Raw genomic sequence first — 17,372 nt, forward strand, 5'->3', positions numbered from 1 at the left:
CTAATAATACTCACAAAATCATACCTGGATACAATATAATTAAGTAATATGTTTCCCTTTTATATTCCACTAAAGTCCTGGTGCAAGAAATTCGTGCATGGGTGGACGTTCCCTCAGCCCAGCCTGCACCCTCTCCAATCAGGGATCCCTTGGGGATGTCCGACTGCCACTTGCAATCTGGGACCGCTGGCTTCTAACCACTCACCTGCCTGCCTGCCTGATCACCCCTAACTGCCTCTGCCTGCTTCATCGCTCCTAACTGCCGTCCCCTGCCAGCCTGATCTCACCCCCAAATGCTCTCCCCTGCCGGCCTGATCTTGCCCCCAACTACCCTCCCCTGCCAGCCTGATCTCCCCTAACCACCTCTGCCTCGGCCCCTGCCACCGTGGCTTTGTCGGGAAGGATGTCTGGAAGAATGTCCTGAAGATATCCAATCTAATTAGCATATTACCCTTTTATTAGTATAGATAATGTAGTATCTATAAACTACTGGCCTATTCTAGAGATTCACTGATGGCAGAGAGAAGACAGGATGATCATTTTAATTTTTACATGAAGATCATCAGACAAAAGTATAATTAACTGAATTTTTGGTTCCCTGCTTTTTTGAGACCTTGGCTAAAGGATGCTATTTCCCAATTGAAACTTTCTTCTTTTCATAGCTGCTGTGTTCCCTAATGTCAACCTTTCTTTTTGCTCAATTCAAATATGCACAAAGTCCTCGCACTAAAATTCCCAAATCTAATCTGCCTCCTATTCAATGTCCCACACAGCTTACTTTAAAATATTTTTTTCTGACGCCTTTACAATCTGTAGAAAAGGATAAAGACAGGTTAGTTAGGATGTGACCATTAGTAACGTAACATCCATAAACATTTTGAGAATGTGTGGACTGGAAATGCTTTGACGGTTCCAAGAAGCTTTCCAAGCTCAAGAGAAGCAAGTGTCCGTCATTCGCCATCATATCCTTGAGAACCTTTTCCTAAGCTGTAGACATGGCTCCCGCCGACTCAGGGTGCTCTCAGGCATGCCAGGCGTTTGCTGTTCACAGCCGACACTAGTCCTGGGCCCACGCCTTTGAGGCCCGAGTACATGGTTCACTTCCCAGAAGCTGCGGGTTTTAGAGGCTCTTTTGAGTCAGGGTTCTCACCTAAGGACTGGCTGCTGGCCGTCGGGAGTGAGGGCTGGAAGAACGGGTCTTTCACTCTCTCGTCCCACTCAGGGGCCCTCTGCTTGTCAGGAGTTCACCTTGCCCAAAGCTCCAAGGCTTCTCTTTCCACATACCTTTTCATCTCCAGCTTCTGGTGCTGATCAGCTTACTCTCTGGGGGCTCACAGTTCAAATTTATGCGGAGAAAAATCTGGTTAACGTGGCTCATCTTTCCATTGCCAAGTGGTTTGTCGGTCATAGGTCACACCTAGGCCAGACCACTGGCTGGGTGGAGATAGGGTGCTGGGGTGACCTGCAAAACCAAATAGCACCTAACACATAACAAAGAAGGAATGGGGCAGCTTCTGAAGGAAATCAGGATGTAAATTTATTTTATATACTGTGAATAGGGTTTCTTTAAATGTTTAATATTCATCTCAACATTCCATTCTTTTATTGATCTGTTTTAGTGCTATATTAACTGATGGTATGAATTCAATGCTGTACTTTCATTATTGCCTCTTGTTATTATAGTGTGTAAAAAAAAAAAAAAAAAGAACCTAGAAGAGTCTATCTTGCAGAAGAGGAATCCAGAGATAGTAAGTGAATATCCCAGGGTTACAGGGCTACAGAAAGGCAGAAAATGAGAATAGGGATCTCTTGATTCCCAACATCATTAACCAGCACCTAATAATACCAGAACTAAGATATAAGGTCTGGATAATGCTTGATAATTAGGAAATGTTTGTTACCAAGAGGATTTCCTCCTTTTCTTATTTAAAAGGGCATTCCAAAGAGAAATAAATGGCATATTGAGGTGTTCTAATATATAATTACTGTTATGAAACACTTAAAATGCAAACTTGACACCTTTTCTAAACTTGCAAGAAATTATTTGAAAATGTGTAATAATTACAGAATCTTATCATGCTTCATATTCAGCTTTTTTGAATACCTAAGAAAAGTTCAATAAATGTGTAACAATTATATAATAAATTATAAATGATCAACTACCTTTTATAAAAAATGTGACTTACTCAGTGAACTAAAGCCAAATAATTTCAAGAAGTATATCAAAGATGCATTTTTAAATGAATTTGTTTTCTTGCTGTACACAACTTTTAAGCTCTTGTTTGACCTGATTTGTCAAATACTTTGTGAAATGATATTCAGAACAGCACAGAGTGATGTCAACTTGCATTAATTCTTTCCCAAAGAGAGGTGTTCAGTATTCAAACTGTGTTTGTACTGGCACAACCTATTTATATTTTAGCTTCATTTCAGAAGGTTTACAAGTATCGCTTCATTTGAAAGACTGTTCTTTTTTTGCAATTTCTCTTCTAAAACAACCTTTGAAAGGACAATAATAATGTCCCATAAAGCTGCTTTCAGGGAAGTTATTAAGAAAATAAATATTTCAGAGAAGTGAATAAAATGTTATATATTAATATTAAATTATACTATTTTCAACAAATATATATTATGAGAAATTAAAATTATTCCTTATCAACTAAGAAAATATTTCTCAATGCAGTAAATCCATTAACAGTATTGCATGTTTTTATGTAAAACATAATTTATTAATTTGTTTTCATCTAATAAAAACCATATGTATATGTTCCTAAGATTCTTCTAATTCTTTTAATTCTGTTGTAACAATGATTGTATATTAATTAGCAAATGCCAAGATATTTTACTGATTGAATTTTATAAGAAACAATATAGGATAATAAAAATGGTCATTTCCAATATCTTCATTTGAAACAACAATGGCAAGTATTAATCAATTATTCTATCTTGCTGAGGAAACAGGAGATTTTAAGATTCTAAATCTGGATTTTAATGATTTTGAAATGAATCCTTGGTTTCCTGTTCCCACAAATCAATTATAATTTTGAGTACAATCATGTAGCAACCATAATTCAGCTGACTGTTGAAGGTCTTTTTCAAATTTTGTCCTTTCCACCTTTTTTCTGAAGTCGGTTTCTGGTTGGTTCCGTCAATACCAAGGGTTCTTGAATGATGATTGCTGGGTAATGTTTGCCTAGTAGTTCAACTTCCACTTGTTGTCCCACCTTACTCAGCTCTACGGGGACGTATGCAAAAGCCAGGCTCTTCTGGATGCTATAACTGTAGCTTCCAGAGGTCGTGTTGCCAACCACCTGAAAAACAAGACCCAGCGATCTTTAGCAGCCAGGTCACAGCTCTGTGCTCCCCCTCCCGATGGAAACACATTATAGACTCAACTCACAAATAAGTTTGTGGGTATAACATCAGGAGGAGAACTTCACTTTTTTGAGAAAAATTAATGAAAATATATAAATTCTGAAAAATAATTCTCAAAGTATATGTCTATATTACTTTGACATTTTTTATTTTTAAATAATAATATCTAGTGTTTTAATGCCTGGCAGTATTTTGCTCCTTTCATGCCAAGAAATCTAATAGGAAGAAGAATTTAAATTATTGCCATACTGCTTGATAATAGAAGAGATGTTTTTTTAAAGTTTAAATGAAAATTCTCTTCTATTATCAAACAGTATGGCAATAATAAATAAATGGGGAAAAAATCTAAAAACCCAAATGCAAACTTAGTTAACTATCCCTGAAGGGGTTCAGAAAACATGCTCAAAATGGTGCTCAATTAAACTACTTATTAATATATAGTCAATGGGCTCTAGTCGGTTGCTCAGTGATTAGAGCACTGGCCCATGGATTGAAGAGTTTTGGGTTCGAGTTCAGTCAAGGGTACATACCTTGTTTGCAGGCTCGATCTCCAGCCCAGTCAGGGCACATTCGGGAGGCAACCAATCAATGTGTCTCTCTTATATCAATGTTTCTCTGTCTCTCCCTCTCCTTCCCCTCTCTCTAAAAATCAATGGAAAAAATATCCTCAGGTGAGGATTAATAAAAAAACAAAAACCAAACAATTCTCTCTCTCTCTCTCTCTCTCTCTCTCTATATATATATATATATATATATATATATAGTCAATTGGAAGTGAATATTCCTTATGACTTACAACTAGCATTTAACAATTCCAGGCAATTGCTAGGCACTTAAATAAATGTTAACTTTTACCCTCTCTAGCTCTACTCTGTACATTCTAGAGAACTAGCAGAGGCCTAGTTCCAGCCTCGTCAAGGAATTAACAGAGATACAAGAAAATATAACACAAAATCAAGACTGTCAACATAATGAAGCCAGGATTTGTTCTACACTTTCAAGGAGGTGAAACTAGATAGGTCGAGATGGAGGATGACAACTTTTCAGGATGAGTGGAGACATAGTGTTAGGCAGGAACAATCCAAATTAAGGAGGATGAAACAGGGTAACTTGGGAAGGCAAAACAGAACAATACTCGACAAGGAATCAAACTCAGGAGAGGAAAACAAAGCTTGAAGCTACAAAATAAAGAAATAAATCTATAAAACAATCCTATTAGAAGATACGAAGATTAGTGGAAACCAGATCTAAAGGAAAGGTTCAAAGGGAAGGAAAAGCAGATTACAATGTAAATACATATGTCAGGTTAAAATGCCACATTTAAAAATGTAAAAGGAAGACAACAAAGGCAAAACCTGGTTTACAGCCCTGCTCCACAGGGCTTCTCCTGGCTGCACACATGCACGAATCCTCCAGCCTCCCAGCCTAGCCCAGAGGGCCGGTGACCCCAAACATTCATGGACGTGCATCAGCCTGGTGGTCGTTCAGCTGCCTCCGCAAGGAACCCACTAGTCAACCGTCTTATGATAGTGTATCTAGTCTTTTAGAAGCTATACTTTTATGACCTTAAATATAGACTCCCATCTCTGCAGCCCTGGTTGTTAACTATCTCGTTGAAATCCCAAATCAGAAGCTCTCCATATCATTTCCCAACTTGTTATGGTGAGAACTGGTGGGTGAAAAACAAACATCAATGTATTCGTTAGTAAAGGCTTCTCTCTTGCAGACTATTAACTGCCCAAGTATTGCTGAGATAACACACATTTTCTGCTTTAGATCATAGATAAGTGATCTAAGACAGTGATCTGGGTCAGGGAGGTTGGAGTTTTAATCATTACTTCTTGAAAGTCCTCTTGGTAACTTTGGTTTCACTTCCCAGTCTGTAAAACAGAGATCTGTGTCTGGATTCTTGGGAAAGTTACCCTGACTTGCTTGGGCGTGTTAAGAAAACAGGAAGAGGCCTGGGCAAGTCTCTTGACCAAATTCCCTAACTCACGGGGTCAAAACCCCACAATCACTCTGAGACTGTGTACACCAACCATTTCCTCAGGACTTCCTATCTCTTAAAAGCCCAGCAGTGATTTCTGCGTTAGTAAGTTAAATAGTAGTATATTTATTTTGTGAATGCTATTTTGAAGACATTTATCAAATGCTTTGCTTTCTGCTACTTTAATTTCTCTCTGACCGAGGAGTTAGTAACCCAGAGTATTTTAGAAGTCTGGCCTTTCCTTTTATCCTATTACTAAACAGCCAGGAAAATATTTTTTTCTAGCATACATCTTACGTTGTTTCTACCTTAAAATCCTCCAGATTCAATTAAATTCATTGCTTGGTTTTTATCAGCAATTCCCAAGAACAACCCGCCCACATCCTCTGCCTAGGACACACTCACTCTCATATTCTTTTGAAATCAAACACTGGCCTCCTTTTTACCAATGTGAACAAGCCTCGTTTATTTCTACCCTTTTCTCATTCTTCTCTTATGAGGCTTGAAGTCACCTCTAGCTGACGTAGAGAAGACAACATGGTAAATGGCCTTTGAAAGCGGTCACATAATTTAAACTGGATGCTATATGGTAGTGTTTTTGCTGCATTTTAGTTTATGAATGATGAAAAATATGACTTTCTAAATTCTCAAACTTACTTCTCCATAAACTTCTTCAAAACTTACTTACCAGCAAAGCTGCTTTTTATAACTAATGCAGTGGTTCTCAACCTTCTGGCCCTTTAAATACAATTCCTTATGTTGTGACCCAACCATAAAATTATTTTCATTTCTACTTTATAACTGTAATGTTGCTACTGTTATGAATCATAATGTAAATATCTGACATGCAGGATGGTCTTAGGAGACCCCTGTGAAAGGGTCATTTGACCACCAAAGGGGTCACGACCCACAGGTTGAAAACCGCTGAACTAATGAAACCCCTTCCCATTCCCAACTTTGGGCCTTAATTTTTTTTAAATAAACCTTATTTAAAATTATAATCGCTTTGTCCAGCAGTGCCCTTCTCCAAAGTTGGGCTTTACTTTCCCTCAGGGTACTAATCACTCTCTGACATGCCACTTATTTAATTTATTATGTTCATTGTCTCTCTCTCCTTCCCCTGGAATCTAAATTCCATATCACTCTTGCCTATTTTGTTCACTGCAGCATCCCTAGAATATTGCTGGCACATAGTAAATACTTGATTAAAACTTGCTAAGGACATGACTTTATCTCTACCCTGTCTCTCTAAGTGGAAATATTTGCAAGAATGGAATGGCAAATACCAAAGGCTGTAAAAGTCCAGACAAAGTTGGGAAATAAAAAGCAAAAACGGCCCTAGCCGGTTTGGCTCAGTGGATAGAGCGTCGGCCTGCGGACTGAAGGGTCCTGGGTTCGATTCCGGCCAAGGGCACATGCCTGGGTTGCGGGCTCAATCCCCAGAGGGGGTGTGCTGGAGGCAGCCAATCAATGATTCTCTCTCATCATTGATGTTTCTATCTCTCTCTCCTTCTCCCTTCTTCTCTGAAATCAATAAAAAATATATTTAAAAAATAGTGGTACCTCTTCCCTAAGAATATCATTTCTTAAGTTTCTCATTTCTAAGAGAAGAGGGTGTATGCATACCAAGTAATTATGTTCAATTTGTAACAATGAAAATACATCCTGCATATCAGATATTTACATTACGATTCATAACAGTAGCTAAATTACAGTTATGAAGTAGCAACAAAAACAATTGTATGGTTGGGGGTCACCACAACATGAGGAACTGTATTAAAGGGTCGCGGCATTAGGAAGGTTGAGAACCACTGTTCTAGAGTATAAAGAGGATCAAAGAGGGTGGTTAGTGACACTATTAAGCACCAAAGAGCAGACAAATGATATCAGGAAATTTAAGAGATATGTTATCAATAAAGGACCCTATAAGTAGATTAAGCAGAGGGCATACAGTAGGAAAGATGAACAGTAGAGCATGTAAACTCAGTGCACAGATATGGCAAAGGAAGATTCAAAACCGAACTTGGGCTTCCCAAGGTTTCCTCCCCACCCCCCACCCCTGACCCCCCACCTCCGCTTTGAGATATAATTAACATGTGACATTGTGTAAATTTAGGGTACAGGTGTCCAGGTTTTTTTTTACTTTAACTTGGGTATCATATTTAAGATGGCTAACAGTCTGGTTGAAACTGGAGGAAGAGCCTATTAGGAAAAGAGGGCTGGCAAAGACGTTTAGAACAGAAAGAGGAAGGGGAAGCAGTGAGGAAAGAGTAGGAATGGTTCAAACAGAAGAACAAACTCAGCATAATTCTAGGTGAGGGGCTTAAGAAAGAGCTTGAGATCTGAGAAAAGTCTGTTGGCTTCATAGTGTCTAACAGCATCCACATGCTACTCAGATTACAAGAGCTGTGGGTATATAATTAGTGCTGCAGAGTATACAGTGGGACATCAGCAGAGGCAGAGAAGAGAGTAAATCGGGGTATTCAGCATGGCTTAGAATACAGGATAAGCAATTCAAGGACCAACTATACCTGGGTCAGAAATCAGCTCCATCAATCACGAGCTGTGTAACCTCAGGCCACTTACTTCGCCTCTCTGAGCCCCAAAGCCTCATCAGAATGATCAGCCTCATTAAAATGAAGATGATCATAGGTATCTGGGAAGGGTGTGGTAAAATCAGATTGGAGAGGACATAAAAGACATCCAGCACATAGTAGGAACTCTGAAGATGTTAGTTCTATGTCCAGCTGACCCACACCCCAGTCCATGCCCATTTCTTTAGTAATCCAAAGGCCGATATTTGATCCCACTGCCTTCCCCACCTCCAGTGCTCTTTTTTCCCTGAAAAGATTGGGGAAATGGAAACAAATATTAAGTAGGCTGCAGTGCATGGGAAAAAACCCAGGCATGGGCTCTTAGATGTTGGGTATTGGCCAAGCAGACACTGTTCAATACGGACTAGTTGTTTAAGTGAAGGCCCTGTGTCCGCCCTTTGGTTTAAGCTGAGTTACCTCCATTTGCCTGGTAAAACCAGCAAAATCTTGAGCCAAATTGGGTTTTACAAATAGTCATCAAAGTGGTGGAAATGAAGTCTCTCAGGGAGTTACCTGATTTTACTGAAGAAAGGATGAAATGTAACATTCCAAAGTGAGAAGAAGGTAATTTACTCTTCCTGAAGAGCCAAGCGGTTTCTACTGCCCACTTAACTTTATAAGGTTCTACCCTTTATTGTCATAGAAGCTTTCATTTAGAAATTTTTTTCCGCTAATGTGATAAGGTTAGAATTGCCTTCTTCTGAAAGAAGCTAAGTCAAGAATGCCAAATTCTTTATATAAAACTAGAGGCCCAGTGCATGAATTCATGCACCAGTGGGGCCCCTCAGCCTGGCCTGTGGGATCAGGCTGAAACCAGCTCTCTGATATCTCACGCCGGTGCATGATTGGGGTTGGGGAGGTATGCAGAAGGTTGGCCAGCTGGAGAGGGACTGCAAGAAAGTTCCAGAGCATGTCCAACTCATCTCGCTCAGTCCCGATGGGCCAGACCCCAGCAGCAAGCTAACCTACTGGTCAGAGCCTCTGCCCCCTGGTGGTTAGTGCATGGTTGAGCGGCCTTAGCATATCATTAGCATATTATGCTTTGATTGGTTGAACGGCCAACCGGACGACTGGACACTTAGCGTATTAGGCTTTTATTATGTAGGATTTATCTCTTGCATTCACAAATAGGGATGTGGCAAACAAGTAGATGACTTTACCCTCTAAATCATACCTTCCTCATTGTGTAATGTATTTCACGTTCTTGGGTTTATTTTCTTTAATCAAAGCATATGAATTTTATGTTTTCAAAAATGCGTAGCATTTTGTTTTTCTTTTAGTTAATTGATTTGTTTCTCAAATGTCAGCTGAGAAATCAAGTGTGTCGTCTCTCAGAGAGATAAATAAAGGGCAAAAGCTCTAAAAGGAAACAGACAAGCAGAGTTTCCCTTATAGAAAAGCCACATGGCCCTGCACCGAGGGCCTCCGCACTCACCCTGCCCTTGTGCCAGATGCTTTCATTTCCCTCTGGATCCACATCGTCCGTGGCCAAGGTGAGGCAGACCAGTCTCCGTTTCAGCCCCGCGGCTTTAATCTGTTTCAGTGCTTGCTTTCCTATGAAGTCTGCTGGCTGCAGAAACCCAAGATAATGATGATGAATGAATGCTCAGACGCTGTGACAAGGTTAGAGATGCAAGCATTTAAATTTGTCTTTGCTATTTTCTCACCAATTACACATTCAATAAAAATACAGATTGGATCAGATGTCTAGACAAATATTTCTTAGTCCTCAAATGACAATATCAGCCACCTATTCCTTCGGAATAAGTTAGACTTAAGGGTACTAACTTGTGATAACCAGAACCACTAGGCAGAAAAACATAAGGTGTGATATTGCGATGGTGGGTTATGAAAGTGACCCTTGTACCTAATGGCTTTGGATGGTGGTCCTGGCCGGCAGAGAGCAAAGCCCTCCTCAGTTTCTACGTGCAGTAAGCCTTTTACAAGAAGGAAATTCACTTTTTGAAATGTGATGCCAAAAACAACCGCAAAATGTCTCACGTCTTCTCCTTCTTTGGAATGATGGTCTGGGGAACGTATTAACCTTTTGGGTTGTACTCATTAACTCATCTTGGAAATTTGTCAGACACAAAGTTAGACACAGACATTTTGATCAAAGAGCTTATTTTCTAACATTGAGCTTTTCCACCTTTTGTTTCTCCTTCCATGCAACACATGACAGATGACATTCCTATTCCTGACACATCCCCCTGGGCACACTCAGGGTTAGTCCCAATGCAAGGCGAGTGAGTGAGAGTGACATTGTTCCAGGGATAACCTTGAATCCAATCTTATATGTGAAAAAAAAAAGAGAGTAGGAATCATGAAAACTTCAGGACTTTTACATCTATTAATAACACCTTACAACAAACAGGTGAGCAATGACTCCTCAGTGGAGACACTTAGCAAATAGAGGAGATACAATTCTATCCAACCAGAATGCCAGGTAAGTGTGAGACACCAGTCAGGGGCTAAGAGCAGGAAGAGTGCAAAGGATGGAACGCTGGGGTGAAGAGTCCACATTAAATGTGCTCAAACAAGCATCTCCTATCTTATGGGGAAAAGAGGAATTTGTGACATACAAATCACATCTCTATGGATGAGATTTAATTAGAGTTACAATGTGGAAAATGAAATTCTCAAAAACAATTCTCATATACAGACTAACTACTCTCGAAAGAAAAGACAGGGAACAACAACTTAAATTTTTTCATTGGCCAAAGAAGAGAGGAAACAACATTTCATGCTAAAAATGTCCTCTGCACTCTTAAATTTAAGATTTTAAGAGAGCTGTACAAATCCTAAATCCAATATTTAGGATTTATGCAGCTCTTTCTGCACACCAACCATTTTGGGTTGGGTGCAATAAGTCCCCTTAACCTCTTGGTTAAGCAGCGGCAGGGGTCCGCACACACTCTGCCGGATACTCCAGTTCCGCTCTGTACTGACTCAGAACTTCTAGGACAGGATAACAAGATATGATTTCTATGGATATTGCAACTTTAAATTGCTGACCTGCACTGGAAGCTGGAGAAAGTTTACATTGGCTAAGGTTAAAATAATTGCAAAATGAAAGCCCAGTTCTTTCCCCTTTCCCAGTGTGATCCAGATGTTGAGAACCAATCTTAAAGCTGCATTATGAAACCAGAGAAAATTTCAAAGAAGACTAGAGCCCATGTTATTTAAGACAGGACTGCTAGGGGAAAACAAAACAAACCCATAGGAAGAGCTTGATTCGTTTGAATTCATGTGTAGGAAAAATTTATGATTAAAGTCATAACAGACCAATGTTCATTATAGTTCAAACTTGGATATCTAAACACAGAAAGAACTCAATAACAACAGCAACACGTTTTTTCTATCTTTTTAAAAGAAGACTTACATGACAAGGTGTGCTTTTTAGAGTTCCTGTATGGCCTCACACTTTGTGTGGAAAAGCTCTTACAATAATAAAAGAGGCTAATGCACAACATAATATGATTTATGGAGTGCCAGGAGATGGAGGAGGAGGAGGAAAAGGAGGAGGAAGGGAAGGGGGAGGAGGAGGGGGAGGAGGAGGGGCGGGGGGGGATTGTTGTTGTTTCTTTGTCTCCTGTTGCTGGGAGCCGGTCCATCCTTGCTGTTTCAAGGGACCTGGCACTTGAAACAGCAAGGATGTACCGGCTCCCGGCATCCTGTTATGAAATCTGAATCTTTACTGTTAGAGATTCACTTAGATCTTAAAAGTTTGGGGTTTTCCTGAGTCCCTAGTAAATAATTTTCTTTTAATTATTTATTCAACTGTTATTATTGCCCTGCTATGTTTCATACACTGTTTCAGGCACGGGGTATTTGGAGCTAAGTAGAACATGGTCTCATAGTTTCTGGGAGGCTCTGCTAAGATGTGACCTCTTCCCTCCACATCATAACAGGCCAGGTCTTGAAATGATCTGTGTCTCCTCAGTTTTTGAAAAATTTATCTTTACTGTTGACAGTTACTGATGCCCCCCCCCCCTTTTTGTTTCAATACATCAGAGGAAAGGAGAACAGTTTGAGATTACGGAAACATGGTAGAACAGGATACATTATAGCATACAAATCAGCTACACCAGTTTGAAACAAGACTCAATGCTGGTTCTGTTTGTTCAGTGGGAGTGTAAAAATCACAGCATTTTATAAGTTTAAGACAAGAATGTCTAATGTGTGAAGGCAGAAATGCAAACAAGCAGATGCTATGATAGGGGTTTGTACAATGGGGGCTCGGGAAAGTGTGATGGCCCGGCCGGCGTGGCTCAGTGGTTGAGCATTGACCTGTGAACCAGGAGGTCACCGTTAGATTCCCAGTCGGGGCACATGCTCAGGTTGTGACTTACTCCCCACTGTGGGGTATGCAGGAGGCAGCCAATCAGTGATTCTCTCTCATCATTGATGTTTCTATCTCTCTCACCCTTCTTCTCTGAAATAAATTAAAATTATATATATATAATTTTTTTAAATTTTTTTAAAGAGTATGATCAGTTCTGGGGTGGGAGAGTGGGTCTGGGGTAGCATTCTATCAGTAGCAATTTTGTAGAAGTAGTTTGAACTGAATTGTTAAAAATGAGATTTCATAATGGCTATTATCTGCATAGCCTTTCCTAAAAGTCCTTGCACTTACATTATAATTTGATCTTCACAAGAACCCATAGATGGTGGATTTGGGGTCTAAGTAAATGAACTTGGCCAAAGAAATCAACAAACTGGTTAAGAATGAAGCTGTCAAAAGTCCCAGCTCTATTATTTTCATCTACTATGAGGGCCTCCACGCTGCCACTTAAGCCAATATCTGCTACATCTTTGTGGGGGCTGTGAGAAAGTTGGCCACAAGCAGAGCTTTCAGAAATGGGTCCTTTTGGGGGTGCTGGGTGAGAGCTGTTGGGGCAGGTGCTAAGGGGTTGAAGGGAATGAGATGCACTGGAAGGGGAGTGTAACTCAATTTTTGCCAAATTCATAATTTTACCCAAGTCTAAGTAGGGACATACGGTATCACAAAAAATAGGAAAAGGGGAGACAATCCCAGAACACTCATTTTAGAAGAGAAAAATTGAATAAGCAGTAAAAAAGAAATAATAATAGTTACAATTTATTAGGCACTTGCTATGTGCTAGACATTGTGCTAGTTGTACATTCTGAAGGTTGTACATTTACGAGCTCATTTAATCCTCATGATGTTCCTATGAGAGAGACAGTTTTACCCCAGTTTATGGAAGAGAAAGGCCCAGCAAAGTTAACGCTCAGTTACATGGCAACATAACTCACACCTTTATTCATCCATACACTAGAGGCCTGATGCATGAAATTCGTGCACAGGGGGAGGAGGGGAAGGGGTCCCCTCAGCCCAGCCTGCACCCTCTCCAATCTGGGACCTCTCAGGGGAGTTCCGACTGCTGGTTTAGGCCCAATCCCTCTGGAATATCCCTCTTACAATCTGGGACCACTGGCTCCTAACTGCTCACCTGCCTGCCTGATCACCCCTCACTGCACGCCCCCTCCACCAACCTGGTCACCCCTTACTGGCCCCCCCACCCCCTCCCCACCAGCCTGCTTGCCCCACATAGCCTGCTGTTCAGTCGTTTGGGCACCCCTCACTAACCCCCCTGCTGGCCTGGTCGCCCCACGCAGCCTGTTCAGTTGTCCATTCGGTTGCGACGGTTACTTAGATAGATATTATATAGATATTTTATTAATGACCGTACCTGGAGACTCTCATAGGCAGACACAGCTGATATAAATACTCAAAAGAATATTTCTGTTAAATTATTCCTAGGTAGCCCAAACCTATTTTGAAATATATTCACTTCACAATAATATTTTTGTACTACATAAAAGGATTTGAAAATACCCTGAAGGCTAATACTAATGAAATTTGACATCTACATCTACATATCCCTGAATTAGGAAGTGATCTTGTCAGCAATATTATTCTCAGACATGGATGAAAACAATACTGTAATAAACAAGAGAAATCTAATTAAATACAAGGAACACACACTTATAACACAGAGAAGAGGGGACACCTGCCTCTTGAGACAAGTCTCCCTCCCAAGCTAACCTGGTGCCCGACGGGAAGATTTAAAGTAGGGCAATGGCATTTCATTCTCATTTTACAGGGCTTTCCTCCCAAGGAAATTATTAATTATGAGTGAGAGAGGAAAATATGTCTGAAAGTAAGTGCTGTGATTGAAACTGGTGCTTTCAAGATGACCTGAGAACAGAGATACATTTCTTTAATGAGTCACTGCCAAATTAATTATATAAATAGATATTCAAGTCTTTGCAAAACATAAATTTCTAGGGCACTGAGACTATGGCTTAAAAATAGCTTTGGCTTATCTTTTTAATTTATTAATTTTTAAAAAATATGTATTTTATTGATTCCAGAGAAGAAGGGAAAGGGAGAGAGAGCTAGAAACATCAATGATGAGAGAGAATCAGTGATCAGGTGCCTCCTGCACGTCCCCTATTGGGGATGGAGCCCAAAATCAGGGCATGTGCCCTCACCAGGAATTGAACCATGATCTTCTGGTAGATAAGTTGAGGCTCAACCACTGAGCCACACCAGCCGGGCCTGTATTTGTCTTTCTTTTTTTAAAAAAAAATATTTTATTGATTTTTTACAGCGAGGAAGGGAGAGGGACAGAGAGTTAGAAGCATCGATGAGAGAGAAGCATCGATCAGCTGCCTCCTGCACACCCACTACTGGGGATGTGCCTGCAACCAAGGTATATGCCCTTGATCGGAATCAAACCTGGGACCCTTCAGTCCCCAGGCCGATGCTCTAGCCAGTGAGCCAAACCGGCCAGGGCTGTATTTGTCTTTCTTGATACTAATACCACACTGTCTTCATTACTGTAGCTTAAATCAGGTTTAGTGATAGTCCTGAAACTTTGTTTTTCAAAGTTGTTTTTGAATTTTATGTCCTTTGAATTTGACAAAGGAGGCAAGAACATACAATGGGATAAAGATAATCTATTAAACAAAAGGTGTTGGAAAAAAGTTAGATAGATACATGCAAAAAAAAAGTTAGACCACCTTCTTACACCATATATAAGAATAAACTCAAAATGGATTAAAGACTTAAATGTTAGACTCAAAACCATAAAAATTCTAGAAGAAAATATAGCAGTAAATTTCTGACCTTTCTTGTAGCAATATTTTTTCTGATTTATTGCCTAGGGCAAGGGAAACAAACAAAATAAACAAATGAGACTACACCTAACTAAAAAGTTTTTGCACAGCAAAGGAAACCACTAACAAAATGAAAAGACAGCCCACTGAATGGAATAACATGCTCACCAATGATACATCTGATAAGGGGTTAATATCCGAAATTTATAAAGAACTTATAAAATTCAACACCAAAAAAACAAATAGACAATCCAATTAAAAAACGGGGAAAGGACTTGAATAGGCACTTCTCCAAAGAGGACATACCAATGGCCAATAGACATATGTAAAGATGTTTAATGTCACTAATCATTAGAGAAATGCAACTTAAAATCACAATGAAGTCTCACCTCAATCACAATGAAGTATCGCCTCAATCACAATGAAGTATCACCTCAATCACAATGAAGTATCACCTCATACCTGTCAGATGGCTATCATCAATAAATCAATAATCAACAAATGTTGGCAAGGATGTGGAGAAAAAGAAACCCTTGTGCACTGTTGGTGGGATAGAAAGAATATATGCACCCCTATGTTCACTGTACCACTATTTACAATAGCCAGGATTTGGAAGCAGACCTAGTAACATCAATAGATGAGTGGATAAAAAAGCTGGAATACTGCTCATCCATAAAAACATAAATCTTACCCTTTGCGAAACATAGGTGGACCTGGAAAGTATAATGCTAAGTGAAATAAGCCAGTCAGAGAAACACAAGTACCATATGATGTCATTTATATGTAGAATCTAATGAACAAAATAAGCTAACAAACAAAACAGAAACAGACTCAGCTGTCAGAGGGGTGGGGACCTACGGGACTAGGTGAAAAAGGTAAAGGGTTTAAGCAAATTAATTTTAAAAATAAAAACAAAAAGAAAAGAATGCTCTGATGAACATAGTGTGCAGAATGCTGGTAGCCTCTTTGCAATATCATTACAATATAATTCCATTTACTGGGGGAGCACGGTGGCAAATATAGTTTGCAAGTAGGAAAAAAAATCATCATATGATTTAAAAAAATCATACTCCCAATGATTCTAATACACAGTCAAGACTGAGAGGCACTGAAAATTTTCTGCTTCCTCAATTCCTACTACTACTTACCTAAAATGCCCCCAACAGAGTTGGGTACTTTTACCACTATAGCATATTAAAAATTTCTTTCTAACCTGTTGTCTGTCAACACGATTTATTTCCACTTTGATGTTTTTTAAAACGCTAATATTTATTGAATACTTAGGAATGTAGTAGGGCTGGTGACAAGCTCTTTGCTACTATATCGGCTTTTGTTTTATTTTGCTTCATGAATAGTTATGTTTTAAATAACTTTTCTACAAAGAGAGACCCTGCATTTTCTAGAATCAACATTGTCTTCTAACTTGTGATTAATATATATTACATTTCATTCCATTTCTCTGGTTAGAAACCCAAGGCAGGAAAAGACAGGGAGAGAAAGAAGGGGGTGGGGGATTTTATAGAAAAAATATTCTGATCTGCTTAAACACGTTACAGTTAGTACTTGATTCTCTGTGACTCTTGGCTGAGGCTCTCTGGAAATGGACAAAGATTTAGTAATTCCAAAAGGAAAATTCCAAGAATACATATGACTCCACTTTAAGGTGGCTGATTTTCCTTTTGCTCTTGATGAATGCATTTTTTCATTTCCAAGTTAAAACACACACACACACACACACACACACATCTTTCCCCCAAAAGTAACTTCCTTTGGAACAAATTCTAATACCAGCAAGAACAATGGTATGAGTTGTTTCAGCTACAGGGGGTTTAGCTGAGGAGATTTAAAAGTACATACAAGCATTCTTTATTTTCACCTGCATCACAGTTCTGGTTAACGCCTCCTTCCCAGGCCCTGTGCTCAGCTGAACTCCTCCTGCGGGCCATACCATATTTTCACAATTAATGTTATATGTTTCCTACAGCATTAGTTCCTGAACACCATATGTTTCAAGCTTCACGAGATCTGAGAGCACCCAGGAGTTATAGCTGTAACTTTTAGACCTGTGGCCTAGCAAGGGGTTTAATAAATTAAACTTAATAGTAAATGTTGGCCAGATGAATGAATTGTGTGCACATGTTTACCTACTTCAGTTAAGCCAATGCCATGGGGGAACTGAAGCTCGAACAACTCTAAGAAGGAAGGAAGGCAAGTACCATCACACCATCTTCCTTGGCCATCCAAGATTTCTTCCATATTCCATTTTTCTT

The 17,372-nt window shown here is 39.6% G+C and overlaps 1 protein-coding gene across 1 annotated transcript in view; it reads right to left on the minus strand.

Moving 5' to 3' along the window:
- Positions 1–2,782: 2,782 nt before the first annotated feature.
- Positions 2,783–17,372, minus strand: part of DMGDH (dimethylglycine dehydrogenase) — a 54,659-nt gene continuing 40,069 nt past the window's right edge. Inside the window, exons 18-19 of the mRNA XM_015571575.1 lie at positions 9,392–9,526; positions 2,783–3,311 (exon numbers count right to left, since the gene is read on the minus strand). Of these exons, the coding sequence (XP_015427061.1) occupies positions 3,096–3,311; positions 9,392–9,526 (351 nt within the window). The 3' untranslated portion in view covers positions 2,783–3,095. The remainder of the gene's footprint in view (positions 3,312–9,391; positions 9,527–17,372) is intronic.

This window comes from Myotis davidii, unplaced genomic scaffold (genome assembly GCF_000327345.1).
Source record: "Myotis davidii unplaced genomic scaffold, ASM32734v1 scaffold44, whole genome shotgun sequence".
Lineage (NCBI taxonomy): Eukaryota > Metazoa > Chordata > Mammalia > Chiroptera > Vespertilionidae > Myotis > Myotis davidii.